General features: G+C 51.7%; 3 protein-coding genes across 8 annotated transcripts in view; 2 read left to right on the plus strand and 1 right to left on the minus strand.

The window, feature by feature from the left end:
• The window catches only part of LOC144175034 (mRNA turnover protein 4 homolog), a 45,374-nt gene extending 44,017 nt beyond the window's left edge, over positions 1-1,357 (minus strand). The window contains exons 1-2 of the mRNA XM_077704067.1: positions 1,214-1,357; positions 1,084-1,142 (exon numbers count right to left, since the gene is read on the minus strand). Coding sequence (XP_077560193.1) covers positions 1,084-1,142; positions 1,214-1,241 — 87 coding nt within the window. The 5' untranslated portion in view covers positions 1,242-1,357. The remainder of the gene's footprint in view (positions 1-1,083; positions 1,143-1,213) is intronic.
• The window catches only part of LOC144175032 (14-3-3 protein zeta), a 274,073-nt gene that overhangs the window by 235,680 nt on the left and 17,704 nt on the right, over positions 1-20,689 (plus strand). The window lies entirely within an intron of this gene.
• Positions 1,651-20,689, plus strand: part of LOC144175033 (14-3-3 protein zeta) — a 45,503-nt gene continuing 26,464 nt past the window's right edge. For 3 of the 4 annotated variants that reach the window (XM_077704066.1, XM_077704063.1, XM_077704065.1), the window contains exons 1-2: positions 1,750-1,890; positions 2,022-2,341. In XM_077704066.1, coding sequence (XP_077560192.1) covers positions 2,048-2,341 — 294 coding nt within the window. In that variant the 5' untranslated portion in view covers positions 1,750-1,890; positions 2,022-2,047. Of the gene's footprint in view, positions 1,891-2,021; positions 2,342-20,689 lie in introns of all 4 variants that reach the window. The other variant, XM_077704064.1, reaches the window with a different exon arrangement.

Genomic DNA, 20,689 nt, shown 5'->3' on the forward strand with positions numbered 1-20,689 from the left:
TAAGTTCCGCATCGCACCACAAGTGCCGGGCCAGATTTCATTGGTTGTTTAAGAACATTCCCATGTAGCAAGAAATCCAAAGAATCAGCGAGTCAAACCATTACTGAGTGGTCACGGCAAGTTCGGGGCCATACTTTGTGGCTGCAAATCAGCATAAACTCATCATTATCGGCAGTGGGATGTCCACAGATATTTTTGTTTCTAAAATAAACCCAGTCACAGCCTAATATTAACAGGGGCTTCTTGGACAATCCCCCGCGTCGGTATGTGCTACGATCCGTGGTTACCAACCAACCAAAACAAGAACTGTTCCCAACGGCCTCGACCTGCCACTTCGCAACACCGGTCAAATCCGGCCTTTGCCTTGAATTTTGTAACATTATCGCTCCACCTATCGTTTCGCCGCCCTCGGCTACTCTCACCAACTTTGCTAACTACAGTGTCACTTGTGTCGACTACTCAACTAGCCACGTGTTGTCCTAACTTTCAGCTTACCCTGTTTGTTACCTATGTCCCCAAGTTTCTCTTGTGACGGCGCCTAATGAAAGCTCGTCCAGAGCGTAGTAGTGTGCTCACCACGAACAAGCTATAAATTGAAAACAACCGCACCATGCTATTTAACTTCTTTTTTTTATTATTAATCGAGAAATCTCAGCTTTACATTGGAGACAAAATCACGTTTATGTCCGTCAGGAACGGCTTTTGGTGCAGTTTGCTCAAGTTCTGCTCGTAGTTAATACGGCGCAGGCACAGCGGTCATGCAGGAAAAACTACGCCAGAGCTGCTCACTTGCTCTATTCCCTGCATGAGACGAAAAAGCTCCTACATAAGCTGCGACGTAACAAGACGGCGTACGTCGAAGACCGACATGACTGGCACTAGATGTGTAGCGACAGTTTTCTACGGGTATAAACCACGACAGTCTGCACAACAGGATTTATGCAATGTGTTTCTCGTCTCAATTGCAAAAAAAAATCGGCGACTGCGAGATTTCTTCTTTTCCGTTATTCTTTTTTCCCGTTAATTCACTGACAAAGCCACACAAAACTACGTGCAGCAGAAGAGCGCACCGACAAGGCTTACCTCTTTAATGAGATCTTGCTTCCGTTCCAATCCTTTCTTCTTTGTCTGTGTAAGCGATACTGCGATTTGGAAGGAAAAGAATAGTCAAGCATAAGTAATTACAAGATTACCAATTAGTCATCCCAATTACCTTGCCGATTGCGCTTTGATCGCGGCATGTTACTTGATCAGACGTCAACACAAACCACGTGTTCTCATCTGCAGAGGCGCACGGAGCGCTGCGCCCCCAGCCGCCCCAGCGGTACAAACGAGCTTTAATAGTGCATTTTTAAAGAAATATTTGACCCTAAATAATAGTAATATCGGTTAATTTTTGCAATAAAAATTTATTTTTCACCGGGTTGTTTTTTCTTGAGGCAGCAAAAAATTGTTTCAACGGAAGTGCAGAAAACTTCTCAACTTTTGTTGACCAGACATTGCGTTTATAACATTCAAATGACTCGCAAAAAAACTAATTGCGTATTTGAAATTGTATAAAAATTTTTCTCTTCTTAACGAGGGTTATTTTGGATTGTGAAAGCAAGAAATACGACGCCCCGAATTCGAAACCGCGCGGCGTGGGAGCGGCGTTCGCCGTGTTCCCAGGCAACGAGTGACGTCACGGCACCGTGGCATCAGAAAGGCGTCCCCGTGGCTGCTAGAAGGAATCTTCCTCGACCGCTTTGCGCCTTGGGAAGTGCGAAACCATCCGCCAGTGGGTAAAGATTGCTCGGTTTCTATCGTCGTAGTGGTAGCGTTGCCACGGCGCTCGGCTAGCGGCAGAAGGGTCCAGCACTCTCGCTCGCGGTGTTTTAGAGGCGTGCTTCGGTAAGTACTGCGAGCGGATACGAGAGCGTGCCGCCGCCGCCGCGCTTGGAGCCCGGCCGCCATTTTGACGGGGGGGCTGAGCGGCGTGTGGTCGCAGCGACTGACGGCTCCGGCGGCCGCTTGCCTTGCAGCTGAAACACCAGCCCCCCGCACGGCAATGGATAAGGACGAGTTGGTTCAGCGGGCCAAGCTTGCGGAGCAAGCCGAGAGGTACGACGACATGGCCGCCGCCATGAAGCAGGTCACAGAAACGGGCGTGGAGCTCAGCAACGAGGAACGCAACCTGCTGTCCGTTGCCTACAAAAACGTCGTGGGCGCCCGGCGGAGCTCGTGGCGGGTCATCTCCAGCATAGAGCAGAAGACCGAGGGCTCCGAGCGCAAGCAGCAGATGGCCCGGGAGTACCGGGAGAAAGTGGAGAAGGAGCTGCGCGAAATCTGCTACGACGTGCTGGTGAGTGGAGCTCTTCGCCGCCGCTTCATGGCCGCCGCCAAAGGGGGCGAGGGAGGGCGGTCGCGTTAGGCCTAGCGTCTCCTCCGCGGTCTCCGACGCTGCTGCAGCGGCACTTGCCGCGTGCGTCTCTCGATTGGGCCCGGGGCCGGCACCGCGCGCTGGGCGTGCCCGGCGCCGTCCGACGCGCACGGCGAGCGCCCGCTCCAAGGTGTACGGGAGGCGCGGTCGCCGGCTCTGGCCGGCGCGCCCCGGCATAGCCATTTCGGGAGAGCGGTTACGGGCGGGGAAAAATAGTCCCGCGCTGAGCCGGCGACCAGGTGTGTGTTTCCGTTTGGGCGCTGGTCCGAGCCCGCGCGGCCCAGTGTTTGCTTGCTCTTTTTCCCACGCTTTATTCGAAGTGCTGACGCGGTGCGAATGAATGTCCCAAGATCGTGTTTGAAACGCTGTGTGATGTCAGGTCCGCGCAGTGGCAGTGCTCAGTAACGTAGTGGAGGTCATCGGAAGACACCCCCGCCCGCAACACGCCCCTCTCATGTCTGTTGGCCCTATCGGCCCCGACGTCGTCTTCGCTCGTTGCACGCGATGAGTCATGGCTAAACGTGAACCAGATCGAGCGGCGGCCGGCCCTGCCGCCCTCGCGTTTCCCGGCGTCGCTGCCGCCTCGCCAAGAAAGGGGCCTGCCTGCGCGCGTTTTCATTTCCCAACGAGCGCGACATATTTCGCGCGTGGAGGGAGGCGGGGGTGCGACCCCGCGTCTTTTTCTCCCGTTTCCTCGTGTGAAAACGTCACGGGCGGCGGCCGTTGTGCGGCTGCTTTCCGCGTTCTTGCGGCGTGCCCGCGTTCTCCTTGCCTGCCGCGAGAGGTTACCGTCTCACCGGTTCCTCTTTTTTTTTCTTTGCACACACATTTGTCTACCTCGTGCGTGCGCTCACGGCGCACGGTTAACTTTGCACTGCCAGAAGCAGCACACACATTCGCGCCCTTCCTTCCGCAACCCGTCTCCATTCCTTCCCCCTGCATTTCACGAGAAAAGCAAATTTTCGCCCGTGGACAGTGGCCCCGCTCTTCTCCCACCCGCGAGCAGCTAGGTTCCGCTCATTGGAAGCGCGCCGCTGTCGTCACTTTTCGCGAAGAGCAATTGACGCGCCCCGCGCACTTAGCCGCGGGTGCTGCTGCTGCGTGCGAGGCCCTTTTCGGAAGCGTGAGCCGTTGTCTCGGCCGCGTTTCTTTCTCGTTTTTTCGTCTCGCCGGCGTGCTGCGCTCGCCACCCCCGCTTCGGGGAGGAGAGCGGCGGCCGCCGGCTTCGATCGGCGTCCGGCGCGGGCAGCTTAGGCAGTCATCCTTTGCCTCCCCGCTCCTCTCCTGTCGATTCTTGTATGCGCATTCGCGACACCGTCCTGTGCGGCCAGAGGTCGGGTCTGCTCCTTAATCGCGGGAGCCTCGGTCGGCGTTTGTTTCTCCCGCGGTCGTTGCAAGAATCTTCCTTCCCTGCGGCGTTTGCGACAGGGGCGCCCATCCCCCCTCCCCTCTTCCGTTTGCCGCGCCCTTGTCGCGGAGCTCGGATACACGCGGCGCCTTGAAAAGCGCCGGTGTGTCGTCAAACCGCGTGACTCTCGCAGTGTCGGAATCTGCGACTTGGGAAATGGACCTTCGTTAGTGGGGGAAGCACTTGTGCCCAAGGGCCGGCGAATGCGCGCGTGGCTTCATTACATTTCTGTTTGGCCCGCGCAGGTGCTGCTTTGCACGGAAAAAAAGGCTCGGGCGTGATTAATGGCTGGCGCGCCGCGCGTAGATAACCGTGTGCAGGCGCGCGCAGGCCGTTGACATCGCGACGCGCGGGTGGCGACGGCATGACGCAGATTCCTCCCCAATGACGTTCGCGTCGATCTACGCTTGGCTTCGCATTGTCTCGCATACTTCGTGTTCTGCGGTCGGCCCGAGTCGCTTGCATATTATTGCTTTGTAGTGATTTTTCTGCGAGGCGTTGAAATGCCCTTCGATGGTACGATCCCCCCTGCAGCAGTGCCAAGGGCGAGTCAAACAAAAGCTGCACAAGGCGATTGCTCGTAGCATGCCGTCTTACGAACAATGCTCGAGCATATTGCGTTCAAATGTGAACGGAGTGCACATGGCTTTCAGTATGTGCCATGGTTAGGAAAGCCCATCGTGCAATGCGTGAGCATTTTTATTTGTACAACCACTGCATTCGGTGTCCATTCACACTGCCGTTGCTTGGCTTCATTGCTGCGTTGCCTGAAACCAGCGCATGGCACTCAATTTTATTTTGTGCCAGGAACCAGGCAACGTTATGAATGTTAACCAGCTTGCCTGCGCAGCAACACTGCTCAATTGTATAATGGTGAAGTTGGATAACGGTAGCATGAACAGGTGCTGAATGTGGCGATGGCCCGTATCGAAATGCTGCCACGCTGAACGTTTTCTTACCGAGACAGGCCGCGAAGTCTTAGTTACTCATTCCTACTGCCCACCATGGCGTCGGGATGCACCACCTGTACTGAAGGCCATGCGCTTCATATTTGACCATATCGTGATACAGTACCTGGAAGTCGTGCCTGGGCTTGCTGCCGAGGGATAAGTATCGGTGCAGTCGTGTAGCGCTATAGCACTTCTGGGGGAGTTAGATTACCAGGTCGTATTTTCTTTTCCCCAATTACGGGTGGTTTTCCCAAATTATCCCTCAATGCTGGCTGAGGAGTTACAGTTGCAGTATTTAATTGCTGTGTAGGGATGGCGGCCATCACTTCGGTGTGAGCCGAAGCAGCAGGTTCTCATCATGGGTATGGTACTGGCTGTGTGCGGATTCAATTTGTGGGAAGTACTTATTGCAAACATAGGCCTTCAGAACAGCAGGTGGGGTGTCTATTTACAGTGCGAGGCATGTGGTTTATTTGGCAAAGACGATCATCATAACCGCTGGCCCTGTCAGTGGAGGTCCAGTGTGGCAGTGTTCAGTCCTCGGAAAAGCAATCCACGCACCTTTCCCATGGCGTTTCGGGTGCCTTCAAACCGAATGTCTGTTCAGAGTGTGCCATACTTCAGTGCAATTCTGATGGCAGCTCAAAACTTCACTCGCACTTGCCACGCAGCAGTGGCGCTGCTGCTGTCAAGTTGTTTTCATACGGTACGGTTCCACAGGGTTCGCACAGGTCCTTGAAAACCTTGAAAACCCTTGAATTTAGAAGTGTGAATTTCAAGGCCTGGAAAGTCCTGGAATTTTTAAATGGTCCTTGAATACCCTTGATTTTTCCGGAGAGAATCAATGGCCCTGCCTTTTCACAAGAATTTAGTGTTGTTCATAGATTTGAGGTGTTAACAAATGTAAAAAAACATTGTAACAATCAAGTTTCAGTGTATTGCGTGAAATTACGTTTGGTGGATTTTCATTATTACAAGGCAACATTGGGAGCAGGCACTTGTCAATCCAATCCATATCATGATATAATCCAGTGAAAGCCAGCTTCTGTTCTCTATCTTGCATCTTCCATCTAGTCTGTGCCTCATACGCTCCATCTACATTTGCTTTTACGTGCAAATGGTGGACGTGCACATACTTCATCCTGCCTTGAAGCAACACTTGCTCCAGCTGATGCTCTTGCTGACAAAACAGGAGATGCAGGCAACATGAACTAAGTTTTGAAATCAAACAGCCTCAGAAAAACACAAAGAAAAAAGAAAAACCTGTAAATACCAGCCATGAATAAAAAAAAATAAAGCTGGGGGAGCATTCACGAACCCGTTAGCGCCTATCTAAATGTGCACTAATGTGCTTGGGAATTGGGCAATAACGGAATTTTGCATTGTATTGAAAAATCCCGGATAAAACATTAGATGGGGGACTTGGAAATGTGTTTTCTGGTCCTTGAAAGTCCTTGAAAACCCTTGAATTTTTGCTTTTAAAGCCTGTACGAACCCTGTTCCATTTCAAATCGTAGGCAATCGCTCGCTGCGAGAGCATTGTCACCAATATTTAAAACTTAATTGTGATTCGGCAGTTCGTTTTTTTACTTGCAGATCACTTGAAAGGTTTTGATTTCTGCTTGCTGGAATGGTAAGCCAGTAAAGCTTCTGGCAGTATTTTAGGTTCAGGACAGATTAACTGCACATGGCACTTTGTATGAAGGCACTGGGATGACGGTAAACACATTTGCGCCCTAGAGTATTTGAAGGTGTCCAATATCGTCCGTGTCAATAATTCAGCTTGCACTCGGAACGAATGCATTTCAGATGCCAGTGAAGCATTCGTATTGGATTTTTAACCTTACTGCCATGAGTGCATGTATTCGGCTGATGACATCCCAACCAGATATGAAAGTAGTGACAGCACGGTGTGCACTGCAAATTGAATTCAGTGCAAGGGATTGATTCGTCTCTTGCAGATAGAGGCCTTTGTCCTAGTTTAATGCACTCCACGGATGATGATGAATCTGGGACTTGTGGGGAATTCAATTTTGTCCTCATCTAGCATCGTTGGCTGTGGAATATGTTTGCTGTCGGAGCCTTTTGGCAGCTGTGCTCTTCCACTTGTCAGTCCGAGCCGTTCTGGGGCAAGTGATTGTAGCCTGGTTTTCAGTGTCGCCGCAACTGAAGGCTTCCTTTGGATGGATGCATCAACACTGAATGAATTTTCACTTTGGTGAACTAATGCGCCTGGAAAGATGCAACTTAGGGTTATGTGCAGGAAGACTGAAACACTGCCTCCTACTTCACAGGAAGCTGCAGTCATGCATTTTGCAATGTTACGCCGAACCTTCATTCGATCCAGACCGGCTCCATCCAGAAAGCGGAAGAAGTGGCGATTGCCTTGGCCATAACAAAAACCACCGCAGTTATGGTAATCTAAGATTGTCAAGTGGCATGCAGAAGCTACACGGCTGGAGCAGTTTCTTCAACAGCACTGCGCTTCCTGAGCAAAACCCCTCCCCTTTGCACTGTCAGAATCGTCTGGACCCCTGCCCACTCGGATCTCCCGGGCAACGACACAGCCGCTGTATTGGCCCGCACTCTCGCCGATTGAGACCTTCCAGGAGATAACCCAATATTATAGATTTGGTAGAGGGACCTTTCCCCCTGCGCAACGCAGTTTGTCTAAAATGCAGGAAAACACATGAAGACGAATTCAAACACTTTCCCAAATCCAGTACGACTAAATCATCTATTCCTCCCCACACAGTACTCCCTGGAATGTAGTGCAGTGCACGGGCCAGGTAGCGCGCATCTCTCGGGCTCGGTCTTGAACCCAAATTTTGTCGGGCAGTGTCGGTCCGATCCGGCCCGGGCAGTTCCAGAGGCCCGGCTATCCTGTGCCATTCAAATCAAATGGTGAAACCGGACGCACCGTCTGATAGAATTTCAGCAAGGAATGGAAGAACGAAAGGTGCAATATCTCTTGGAGAATTGCAATAATAAAATCCACTTACTCGGAATCATTTAAGGTATCCTCGGGTGTGCCTCGATTTCGAAGACTGGCAAATGAAGTTGCATGACTACCGAAAATAGTTTTTAATGAGGATAAGTTGTACAAAGTTCGGTCCAAGTTTAAGAAATTTTTTTTTTATTCAGTTACCCTAAAGGCCCTTTGGGCGTTGCTTCGATTCCCGGCCGCGGTGGCTGCTTTTCTGATGGAGGCGAAAAGCAAGAACGGCCGTGTGTTCGAGATTTCGGCGCACGATAACGATCCCCAGGTGGTCAAAATTAATCCGGAGCCCTCCACTACGGCGCGCCTCATCGCCTGCGTTGTGTCGGCGCGTTAAACCCTACAATCAATTAAATCAATCTTACGGGCGTTGCATAGGGGTCGCAGTGAAAAAAACACATTGTAACATGAAAAACAGCAACACCCATAAATGCGAATACAATTTAAATCTAAAGTAGTCGTATTCGCTTTGTGCTTATGCTTTTTAGGTTAACAGCAAACTTCAAGTTCATGTTAATATCCTGTCGGACTGGGGATAAGATTTAACAACTCTGGCGGGCCTGAGCTGAGATTATAAAAATTCGTCGGGCTCGGGATCAATTTTTATAAATTTTTCGGGCCAGGCCTGGGCCGTGTATCATGCCGGGTCGGGCTGGGCCTAGAAATTGCAGCCCGTGCCCTGCTCTACCGGAGTGTACGTTCTGCGGCAATTCAGGCGCACACTATCACATCGTCTGGGAGTGTGACCGAAACCCCGACCTTGAGCGTGTTGTCCAGCTCGGGTCTCGACGACCAGACGATCTTGGTTGACTGAGTGGAGAGAGCCAGGACTGCCCATGGACTTCCGGACTTTAGGAAGCCACCCCACAATGTCTTTTTGCTCATTAGTTTCTTCTCTCTCGGTGCTATGTACATGGTCTGAAGTTTTACGTTGCGTTGCATGAAGGGGACAGTTCAGTAGTGTGAAGTCCGCAAGTATCTGTGTGGGTGCAGTATTCACCTGCGCGCTAAAGGGACTCTGCGACCACTTTTTCCTTAGCGTATGGAAATATTTTGAAAGCTATAGTTACTGCAAACACGGAATGGCTCTGCACGGTTTGCTTATTGCAGATCTGCTTTGCTTTTGTGACCACCAAAGTTATTGCTGCAACTAAAAGGGAGCTGGCCAATAGCCGCTACACCGCTGTAATGATGTATTCCCAGTGCTCTAAAAACAGCCCAGGGAAGAATTTTCTTGCGCGGGTTTCCAAGTTATTTGACGGGCTTAAAGCAGTAATTCTTTGCTGAAGTACTCTGATCTCCTATTTTATGTAATGTTTGATTACGTTCTGAAAGAATTTAAGATTTTGAAAAAGTTGGTGTTGAACAACATGGCATGCAGTGTGTCACTGCTAAGTGGTGGATCAACATATCGATATTGAAAAGGTGTGTTGCACTTGATACGTTAGAGTCGAAACAACTTGTCATGTTCAAAACACTTGAAGTAAGCACTCCTTGTGCTGCTTGAACAGGTGGCTGCAGTGATGAGTGCCAGGGCAACTTCTTAAAGGGACCCTGCAGCATTTGCTACCAATCATTCGGAATGCATCTTGGGGTAAAGTCTATTTTCCTAGCAAATTGCTCCGCAATAATTGTAAAAATTCGTTCACTATCACCGAAAAAATCGTTCCATCTCATCTGTGGATTACTGGCGAGAGTTGCACCCTCTCTCAGAGAGAGAGGGGGCAGCTTGTGATCTCATCGGCAGCCTTCGGTATCACAGGCTGGGGGGTCTTCTGTATTTCTCTGCAACCTGGAGAAAACAGGCATTGGTGCCTGCTCGCAAGGGTGGGCTCGGGCTGGTAGGGAGTTTTCAAAGCAGTAAATGCTTGTCGAGTGGTCTGGTTGGAAGTGAAGTATTGAGTTTGTCACTCTTATTGCGCAGAATTGAAGGCAAAAGAAAAAAACTTCAGTTTCAGGCATGGAAGAGGTTGGTGCACAGCCGACGATTGCGGATAGTCACCAGAAATACAATAACCCAGGACGTTAACAGCCAATAGGACAACCATCCGGAAGTAACCGCATGCATGAAGGGAGCACTTTCAGCAGCCCGCACAATGCACAGAAATGAGCATGCGAGCTGCGATTGAGTCGTTTCACTCTATTAGAGAGGCAACTGTGCACTGGGCTAACCTGGCACGCCGTAGTTGACGTGGGAACGGAATAAAATAAAACCGCGTTGAAGATGGCATAACAACCCTTGCACCTGTAATCGCACGTGTGCCGCATGGTCACTCATCCCGATAGAGTACAGCGCACGGAGCAACAAAGCTTCCCAGCGACGTAGGGTGGGCAGTGTTTTTCTGTACTCTTCAATATACTGTCAAAGGAAAGCTAGCGAGTGAACATACGATCTACTAGAAAGATTCGACGGATGGCGCGAACAGTCAAGGTGCATCCACTTTGCTCTCTGGCGCGAATTTTTGAATGCCCAATGGATAGCATACAGGTACATCTGACAGTGTGTGTGTGGGGGGGGGGGGCGCGGGGGGGATGTACCAGTGCGTCAGTAACAGTGAAAGGGTTAAGCAGTACCAGAGTGTAGTGTTGCACTTAGTTTACTATGTGGTATCTGGCTAAATAACTGAACGCGTGAATGTCAGGTGCATGGTGTATGGATATCGATTGGTTGCTTGATTTTCCCATTCAATGGAAAGTTTCGCTATGAAGCCTCATTTTCACACACCAGTGCTGTGGTCTGCGAGCAGTGAATGCTCCTGAATGGGAACACTGCTCGTTTAGTGGCATCTGTTGCACTTCAGGGTTGTGCGAACAGCTTGCTGCACTTTTGCAGTACCTTTGGTTGGTTGCCAATCTGCCCTTTGTACAAAGGTCGCTTGGCCATCTCAAATCGCAGTGATCCCTAATACTGGAGAAGCCTTTGCCAAGGTCGTCTAAGCTTGCTACTGATTCCCTCGAAGTTAGTTATGAATTTGCATAATTCCTTTTTCACCAGTACTTGCTTGTGGAAAGGAAAGTTGGTTTGGCCGCAAATTATAGTTCAGTTTTTCGTTAGTGATAGGTCCCAGTGCTTGGATGCAGTGCAAATTCCACTGCCTCTTATGAGCAACCAGGGCTCTCGGCGCTGTAAAGCACGACGTGCATAGTTGAAGCAGTAACTTGAACATTTCAGCTGAAGGTGGCTAAATTTTTTTGCAGCGGAAACAGAAGCGCAGGAAAATTTCAGCACTTTGGCCGTTGGAAGTGTCAGCGTTTTCCTGAGGGTGGCAATCCATGTTGCAAATTGCAGTACTCGTTGCTGGCAATCTGTGCAGTCTGCAGCATCACCTGCGGTCTGCACTCGAAGCTGTTGGGGCAGCGAGCAGCATTTGAACTTACTGATTTGGGGAGGAGAGCTATTGGTTTGCAGCTGTAGCTCGTTGCCAGGCAGAAATTTCGAAGTTGGTCTCCACGTAAATAGTGGAGGAGGGTGTCTTCGCTTGGGAAGTGTCGAAGGGCTGCACAAGATGAGGGACGGGAACACAGAAGTTGATGCAGAGTGCTTGGTGTGTTGTTTTGTGCTGCGCTGTGACACTTCGCTATGTACCAACTCTCCCAAACCAATATTTGCTTGGGAGCACCTCCCCTCCCGCTTTCATAACTTGTCCCTCCCCCTTTCGGTCCTTGGTGTTTGTGTATGTGACAATGCCAGGAAGTGGCCCTCGGAGCCCAACAAAGGGCGCAACCTTGACAAAGCCTGAACTGATCGGCATCGTGTTATTATCAATGGCAGTGTTGGCATGCGTCCATCGCTGGTTGGGGCCACTGTCGGCTGCTGTATTTGTGGGAGACTGGCGGGGGGTGGGAGTGCTGACTTCCATCTAGCCTTTGTTCCTGCTTTCTTGTTTCCCTTTGTTTCAGTATTGCTCCTGCTGGGGTCATTGTGGCAGGGTGTCTGTATTGCACGCTGTATTACTAGGCACTAGACTGGCATAGGATCAAGGGCTTGCTGGTGGCTGTCGAGCAAAGGGAGTTATTGGGGCTGTTAGGTGGCTGGCTCAGTTCCATTTTATTTCTGTGCTGCTGCAGAAAGTTTGTTGGGTCAGTGTGAAACTTGAAGGCTTAACATTAAACCGAACGAGTACCTGTGAGCTGTGGCGGTTGGGTGTTTATGCAATGTCATTTTACAGCAAGGAATTATGCAGTGATTGTTTGGGAAACTGCGTTGTTTTCAGACCTACTAAAGGGACCTTACCATTAGATGAAAAATAGGCCAGAGGTTCATTTCGATTGGGCGAGACGTAGCTGCATCAAAAGGGCTACTTTCTGGTGACACAGAACTGTGGGTACAAGACACTTCCACGTAGCAAGTGTAGGGAGGGGCACTACTGCAGTGACTGCAATAGTAGCACGTTAAATAAGGCTAAAGGAAACTGTTATTCAGGTGTAAAGCAGTGGGCACTTATGAATTGGGGTATCGTGTTTCCACAACTATGTTGCCACGTGTGTGTGCTAACCATCAGGGAGGCTGGACCTAAGTGTTTCCTCTGCAGTGTTGTGGTTACCATAGTGGCATTTAGTTGCGGTAACTGGGTATAATTAGGCTGTGGGTCGTATTCAGAGTCCCTCCTTTCCGCAATGCTAATGCATGGGGAAATTGAAATACCAGGATGTGTGTTGTGGATGCCTAAGTGAAGTTGGGGCATTATTTGTCATCGCTAGCATTTCCCTTGCCTTAAAGCTATGTGGTAACCATGCTTTTTCTGTAATTGACCAGTTGTCTCGATATAAGAATCGCCTAAACTAATCAGTTGGCTCTAGTGGTGAATATTGCTCGGAACACAATTTTGCAGGTCTTTACACGTTGCCCTGCGGTTTTATTTTGGCAGTTGTGTATGTGTTCTGGGGCAGAACTTTTTGTCCATTTCATGCCTGTTTTGGCCTAATGGACTGAAAGCTAACGACCCAGTTATGCCGCCGCGCATGCAAGGCAGGGCTTCGGTTTCTGTGCGTATTAATCAGTCACTACACCTACGCAAACTACAAAACCAAGAAGTGAAAGATACGGAATGAGGGAAGTTAGGTTGGAAGAATTGCAGAAAAATGGCCTCACCGCCAATTAACACTGCTGAGATATCAAGTAAAAAAGCTGGACAGGTTCTCTTTTGTTCAAAATCGAGGCAGTGTTTGCGGCTGCGGGATGTTTTCGCAGAGGGATCTCGCAGGGCTTTCGGGGGTGTTGAAGCCAGCATGATTTTAGATGGATGATTTCTGGGGTCTTTCAGAAAATTATACATTGCACTCTTAATGAGGGCTGGGCGATATTTCAGGGGAGGTTGTTCTCTGAACTTTTATGTTAATTGCAAATGTGTCAACTACTTATAAGCATTGTTCTGCATGGATTTGCGTTGAGTGGCTCAACTATTAATGCTCCAAGTGTTGTGCTGTGCAAAAAGTAACAGCTACGCTGTTTTTCTTCAGAAGAAACTAGCTTAGAAAAGCTAGTTAGATGACCACCAAAGTCTGCCTGTTAAGAGTTGCGTGAATACATGTACAAAGTAGGAATTTCGTTCGCAGGTGACCATTGCACAAAGATGGCATTCTGTGGTCTTCCCCCCCCCCCCCCTTTTTCGTTTTTTTTTTTTCGTGCGAAGGAGTTTGTGAGAGGAATTTGTCTGCTGCAGTAAGTGCAGTGGGCAGTTCTTGTGGCAGGCGTCTGTGTGTGTGTGTGTCACAAGCCAGATGTGCTTGCTACCTGTCTTGGTGGTGAGGCAGCCTGTTTCTCCATTAGCTTGCTGTTTGTGGGGCTGCCGCGCTTTGCTCCACCTGTCGTCCGCAGTGTGAATGGCATGAAGGGGCTGCCTTTGAAGCAGAAGCACCCACAACAGCTGTTCTACAGCCCCTCTGAGTGCACTTGTCTGCCATACTGGCAGCAGCAGCTGAAAGTGTGAGCGAAAAAGTGCTGCCGAACCCAAGGATGCAGGTTCAATTCTTGGCTGTTGCGGACGCTTGTCAGATGAAGGGTTTTTGAAAAGCAAAACTCTTGTGTTGAGATTTTGGCGCACGTTGGAGATCCATCTGGTCAGAATTAATCCGGAGCCCTTTCCAACGATGCATCAGCACGTAACATCCCCAAAATTTGACTTTGCTGGCACGGTGCCTTAGTTTTTAATTTCAAATTTTTTTATATTGTGGTTTGGATGGAGCGTATAGAGCATTCTTTGTACCTCCATCAGATAAGCGTAACGTTTCAAAGGTTCGTATTCCTCGTCCAGAACATGAGATGTGACCAGCACTACTTTGAGGGCTGCTGGCCTACTTAGTTACGGTGGTCAAATTCAGCCAATTAGAATGTGTCACCTATGTCTGTTGCACCAGCACAGTGGAGCTTCTTGAACGCGGTAGGTTTTCTTTTGTTTCTTTTTTTATGGCTTGAAGCTCGGCACTGCCTAGACTCGCACACCCACATCTAGGACACGGAATGAGGCACTTCCTCTCTTCGTGGCAAGGTGTCCTCTTAGCGTTTGAGGCGGACTAAATAATGCAAAATCAAGTGGGAGAGCCATGGTTTTCACTGGTATACCAATTCCTTTACCCCGTGCTTGTTTCTGTCTGGCTTTGGTTTGCTTAACAGGTTACTGTGCTGTGTGGACTTTCTTGGTGTGAGGGAGAATCCTTGCTGAGGCTTGTTGGTGGTACTATCGGCGTCAAATGAAACGCGAACACGAAAGTATAAACCAGAACGTGCAGAATTGAAAAATACTGTTCGTAGAGTTCATATAATGGCACGCTATTGGTATATTTGGAAATCCACTATTCCAAACTTTGTTTTTGTAACTAAGCCACGCGTCATTTTGGCTTGCATGGGAAGAAATCGCGCTGTTTGTGTGTTGAGGTTCATATTTTTGTGTTCGCGTTTCATTTGACGCTGATTGTACATTTCGAAGGTCCTTGAACTCCTGATGAAGGCTACGGAAGGGCAAGAAACTTGCTTTGGTGTGTGCAGCTGTTGTTTCATTTAGATGGCATCGTTAACTGCAGATGTTTCATGCTGTAATGTTGGACATGTTGAAGGACTTTCAGCATTTGTTTGGGAAATATTCCGATAGCTTGGAATATGGGGGGGGGGGGGGGGGGATATGAGGCGTGCTGTAGTGGAGGGCCCTGGATTAATTTTGACCACCAGAGGATCTTTAGTGTGCCGAAATCTGGACACGGGTGGTTTTGCTTCCCCCCCACCATGGTTCGGCGAAGGCACTTCCTTTTCTTGGTCATAAGGCAAGGAGTTGCACAAGATTTTGGGGCCCGTTAAATAACTTCGTAAGCAAAATTGAAGTGGTCTTCTAAAGTGCAGCCTGCTGCATAGGCCAGCTGTAACTTTGAAAAGTCGGGGCCGGAGTTTCGCGCTATACAAGGCCCGCTCTGAAAATGCGTTGTGGGGGGACTACAAGGCAGTACCAAACATCCGTAGCTTCCAAGTCACACTTCGAACCAGAGTATGTGCGGGGCTAGGCCGTGAGTGCGTCGGAATGCGCATATTAGCTGGGAACGGTTATGCGGCAGCTTGAATTCTTAATTTGATATGCGAGGGCCCAGCGATATCCTCCGAAGTTCAGCATCGTCAGCCAGTACTTGTAAGTTTGGCGTTGCTTGGTGCGCTAGGCTCTACGTGAGGCCCACGTACAGCCATGTGGGGCGGCACTGCTTCCAGTGGACTTGATCTACAGCCCAGCGGTATACTTTTTTTTTTTTTTGCATGTACGTGCCCAGGCTACTCCACTTCGCTTTGGCAGACATTCCTAGCCATAGATTCGAAGAATATCCCGTCGGTTCGCGTTGTCTCTGACGACGGGCTTGGCGGAGCGTGCAGGCCGTTTCCGCAGATGGGCTCCTATCGGTTCCCGTTAGCGACGCCTGACCTTGGCCCCCTTCGCCATCAAGGTCACGGGTGCGTCCGTGGCAATCGCGGGATGCCGGGACCGTGTCGTGGCGTCCCGTGCTCGCTGTCCCGTTGTCTCCGTATCTGTGTCCAACGGGTTGTGTGCCGGCGGGGCCGGTATGTTTGCGTTGGCGGCGCCCGACTGGTGGTGGTGGCTGCAGAGGGTGTTGTACCGTCGACCATGGTCGGTGGTTGGGGGTCTCTGTAGGGCGCGATGATTGCGTCAGATGCGAGGCGGACTTAGAGCGTGGGAGTACCGCTCAGCTTTACGCTCTCTGCGGCCCAGGTGCGGCGTAGTCGATTCGCGAGCTCGTCAAGGCGATCTTCCGAGCATGAGCGGTATTTTCTGCTCCGACTTTGCCGAGGAGCCCGTGTGGCGACATGCAGGTGTTTTGTGAAGGTCACAGACGTGTTCCCTATCCACTCCGCCTGGCAAATTCTTTTCTCGCTCTGGTACAGTGAAGTCTCCACTGGCGCGGGTTTGTAGTGCGTGGCCACGGAGCGCTAGCCTCTAACGTTCCTCCCTGGTGGCCGTCACAAACGGTTGTGCGAGAGACAACTCGTGGAAGCCGTTGCCGGTTTGCGGCGGTCGGTCCCACCTTGGCCGCGGCTTCCGTCTGCTGCCAGCTCCGGCGGTGCCGGGTTGCGTAACTCGAGGCGGCGCGTCTACGAGTGCTCTGCGCGCGCCAGGGAAGGGGGGAGGGGTTCATTTTCTTGTGCGTTTCATCGTCTCCCGCCTCCTTGCTTCCTGGCAGCGAGCGCGTTCGCTCTGGCGCCGCCGCGTGCTGCTGCTGGCCTGGTGGGCTCGCTCTGCCGCTCTTCCGGATGCCTTTCTTCTCTTCTCTCTGGCCTGTGCGGTTGTCGGCTTGATCCGTGGACTGTGCCACCGGTAGCGGGCACATGCCAGGTCCTCCAGTGGTGCAAGCAGGTGGCTGCGTAGCCCTCCCCTGCGACGGACTTCTCAAAGTCCGTGAATCTCCAGTTCGTGAATCTCCAGTTTAACCGTTCGAAATGAGACGTGACAGTTGAAGGGGTTCGTCGTGTCGAGCGAGCTTTTGCTCCAATTACCCGTCCGCCGGCGCAAGTTATTCGATAAGCAAGCAGTCTGCTTCGACGACCAGCGAGGCCCGTCGCCCACGCTGCCGCGGCAGCACCGGTCGCTCCCCGAAGGTGCCGCATTCGATTCTCGAACATCGATCGCCGCCCACGGGAGCCTCGAGACCCGGCTCCTTCGCTCTCACGCCCACTCGCGCCTCTCTGGAAGGGCGTGCTTTTAACCTGCGGCGAGATTTTCTTCCCCGACAGGTGTCGGCGTCCCCCTTGTTGCGCCGACCGCGTCTCGAGGGAAACACGGGCCGCCGCTTCTCTTAACGGGGTGCGGATTGGTCGACCTTCTTACCGTTGACTGACGGGCCTAGCGTTTGTGTGGGCCGTCCAGGTTTTAGCGTATACGCTGGCTGGTGTCTTTCGATGTCAGTTGGATCATTAGGGAGCGGGGATGGGATGGCGGTTCCAGGCTACGGCTGCGGCCGAAGCGTCTGAAATGGTTCTCTTCATTGGTTTTCGTGAAAGTAATCTCCTGAAACACTCGAGTACGAATACATGGTTGAAGCGATCTACTGCAATAGCACAAACTCTGGCTAGTTGGTGTACATTGTAACTTAGCGCGCACGAAAACTAGGACCCGAAGCCCAGATATTCGTAGCTTGGTAATGGCTCGTTAACCGCTTCCTGCACAACGGTATTCCTACCTGTTGATAACTGCCGGATCGTACCGTTTTCAATGTCCATTTTAAATGCAGATTTCTCTAATTGGCGCAGTCGTTCCGCGCCGAATAAGGTTGTTGCGAATGGCCGGCTGCTGGGGTATAATGCGGCGTCTTCGAACGCCGTCCTCAATCCTTGATTGTGCGAGAGCGCTCGGGAAGGCTCGTTTTCGTCAAATTACCTGTTCCGACCGGCTCTTTACTCGTGAACGCCGCATTAACTGCGCTCCGCGATAATCGACACTAGGAGCCGGTGCGGATGAGTTTTCTCTTTGTAGGATTAGTCGCTGGCGAAGTGTCTACCGAACACCGACGGACGCTGGAATACTATGCAGTGTACATTCGTCTATTGTAGCTCGTCTGACAGCGGACGCCACTGTCCGTGCGGCCAACAACTGCTCGCTCGTTGCTTTCGGTCGCCGCCTGTCGAACTGCGGATAAGCGTGTTTTCTAGTAGGCCTGCGTGCGTTGTAAATGTTCTTATCGCGCCGCGTTCGCTTGGCGAACGTGCGAGAGGGCACTGCCGTCGGGGGCAGTCTAGGGGTTAATGCCAAGTTGCCGAGGGGGCCTAATTATTGATAGGGCCTGATACGGCGGCGGTTGGCGACCTTTTGACGACGAGAAACGTCAAGGACAGCGCGGACGCGAGAATTTCTGGTTTCCCTGCCCAGTCGGTGCTGCCTAGAAGCGGGCGCTTTGTGCGCTTAGCCAGTTGTCGAGTTGCATGGAGATGATCGGAGCCGTTCGCAAACGTCTAGCCCTTGCGTAGTAGCGGCGTCTTGTCCCCATGTCTTCCAAGCAATTGCCATCAGGTTACGAAATTCGGACGCGTCATTTCCAGAACGACGGCTGTCCGTTTGCGGATTTCGGCCCCGTGTGTCGCGCCTGCTTCGTAGTTCACGTTCCTGCTTCGTAGTTCACGGGCTAGCAGAGCTCAACTTGGCACGAAACAGAATTCAGTCTTGGCTCTATTTAAAAGGGACACAAAACCAAGCTGTGCCCGTAGTCTGCGTTGCCGCATTTTCGATTTCTTCCTGTCTAATTACGCGCGTTTCTTTTTTTGTCGTGAATGCGTTTTGAAGTCTCGCACCATCCTCCCCGCCCGTTTCGTGACGTCGGCCGTGAGGACACACTCCGGCGGAAAGTTCACGGGGCTAAATTTAGCGCATTGCTTTTATGTTGAACCCGTACGCACGAAACCACAAGCTGATGGGAAGCGGGCGACAGTCAAAATTCTAGGGATGGCGTGAAAGCTCACGAGTTGGGGTTTTGAAGGCGAACGGACAAAATTTCTGCACGTCTGCTTTAAGGGTCCTGTAATAACGTTGGGTTGAACGCGAGCAATCCAGGCAGCCGTCATTATAGATAGATGCGCGCGACCCTTCGTCGCCTTGAGTGCTACATTTTCCGCGCTTCGACTCGTTCAGGTGTCGCCGCGCAGTCTGTGCCCGACGTTACAGCCGAGCCACTCGTAAGTGGGCTGCAGCGAAAGCGGGATGACTGCGGCGTGCGTGTGTAACCCCCTCGGGGTGGGTGGTAGCGGCGTGTTCGCTTCGCGTGTGCGGCGTGCCTCGGCGACACGTGTGACACAACGGCTGAGCGCGCATTACTAAACCGGGTCGGCCCCCACCCTCTCTCTCTCTCTCTCCCGGGCGTGGGAGGGCAGAGGGGCACCGTTCATCACCCCTCGCTTCCACCTGGGTTGCCGCCGTCCGTTTCTATTTAGCGCGCCCCCTTTTATTTGGCCGGTTGGGCGTTTTCCGCGACTTTTCTTCGGTGGAGGAGTCGCCGGTGCTTCCACCGGCGTTCAGCTTGTCGCCGGAGCCGGGCCTCCGGTGTCGACCCCCGAGTGCTGCCGCTTGTTCGGGACTGGACATGGGAAGGGGGGGGGGGGGGGGGGTCGGTTCGCGTTGCCCGCCTTGATTATGGGCTGAGATGAGCCTCGTTGCCGGTGTCGAGGTTACCTGTGCTGCCCCTTGCTGGCGTGGCAGTTGAGAAAACGCACCCCTGCCTTTTCTGTCCGCTCGCCTCGTTCGCGCCTTTCCGGGATGTGTGTTTGGGCCACTTGCTTACACCCTGTCAGCGTCGGTATGCGCCATGTGGCCGCGTAGGTGCTTCTAATTGCAACCCGCTGACAGCTGTGTGGGCCCGGTCCGCCCTGCGGTTATCGCGCGCGCGATGTCAGTTGCTATTGCATTCTTTATGCTGTACCCTTCTCTGTCCCCTCGTGCGGGGTGTCGGCTTGTCTGCCGGACGGGTTTTTGTGGACGTCAGACGTTACGCTAGCATAATATAAAACGGTGAAACGGCGCTTTAATGAAGAGACACGAGCGTTATCAACTGAGCAATATTTATTGCTTCCGGAAACATAAAGGGAAAAATATGACGTCAATTCGGGCGTAAAAAAAAAGCACGAACAGATGTACAAAGTGCAAGTGCATCTGCTGAGCCATCCTCACTCCAATCACATGTTTAGGTACCCAAGTTCCTTCTCGTACAAGGCTACCAAGGGGGTGCGCAATAGGTAACCTCGGTAGCCACTCGCTAAGCAGCCTCCAACTCCCCACACCTGTAGCATAATTGTGCTGAAAGCATCGCACCTGGAACTACTAAACCAGTGTTGGTGCCCTTGGCCCTCGTCTGCCCTGCGCCACAAGATGTCGTCCAACTGCGCGTACCCTGAAGCCGCTCAACATTATTACGCAGTAGTAGTTTGTCTTCCTGAGGCGTGCATCGTTCAGTACGGGGCACTAGCGACTTAGTCCGGTGGCTTCCTCTCCAATGAAACTTTCTCCTTTCACCGCGAGACAAGCTCGCCTGAGCATGACTTTGCCCATCGGCTGACGAACTGCATGCAGTCTTGGAACTCGGTACCTGCCCAGGAATACACATTTCGAGGGTGCTGTGCCAAGTAGTGCGTGTGGTAGCTGTATCCGTACCGCGCCATTTTTTTCTTCGGCTGACGAGTATCTTGCCCGGCGGTTCGCAACAATGAATTTCGGCCCGCAGTAAGGCCGCAATCCATTGCGCGGGCTCTTTGGGGTGCCCTCGGATTGGTGCGAGAAGGTGCGTGATCGTCAAGCCGCGTATCCGTGTGTGTACGCCGACGAACTGGGTCCCCCTTCCGTTCTCGCCGTGGTGTCTTGTCGGCTCTCTACCGTTCCGTCTCGGAGTGCTATTTCTGCCCAGCGCTTGTTTCCCCGTTCCGCGGAAGCCCGGGTGTCCGCGTA

This window comes from Haemaphysalis longicornis, unplaced genomic scaffold (genome assembly GCF_048455015.1).
Source record: "Haemaphysalis longicornis isolate Haplotype H1 unplaced genomic scaffold, Haemaphysalis longicornis Haplotype H1 scaffold_3, whole genome shotgun sequence".
NCBI lineage: Eukaryota > Metazoa > Arthropoda > Arachnida > Ixodida > Ixodidae > Haemaphysalis > Haemaphysalis longicornis.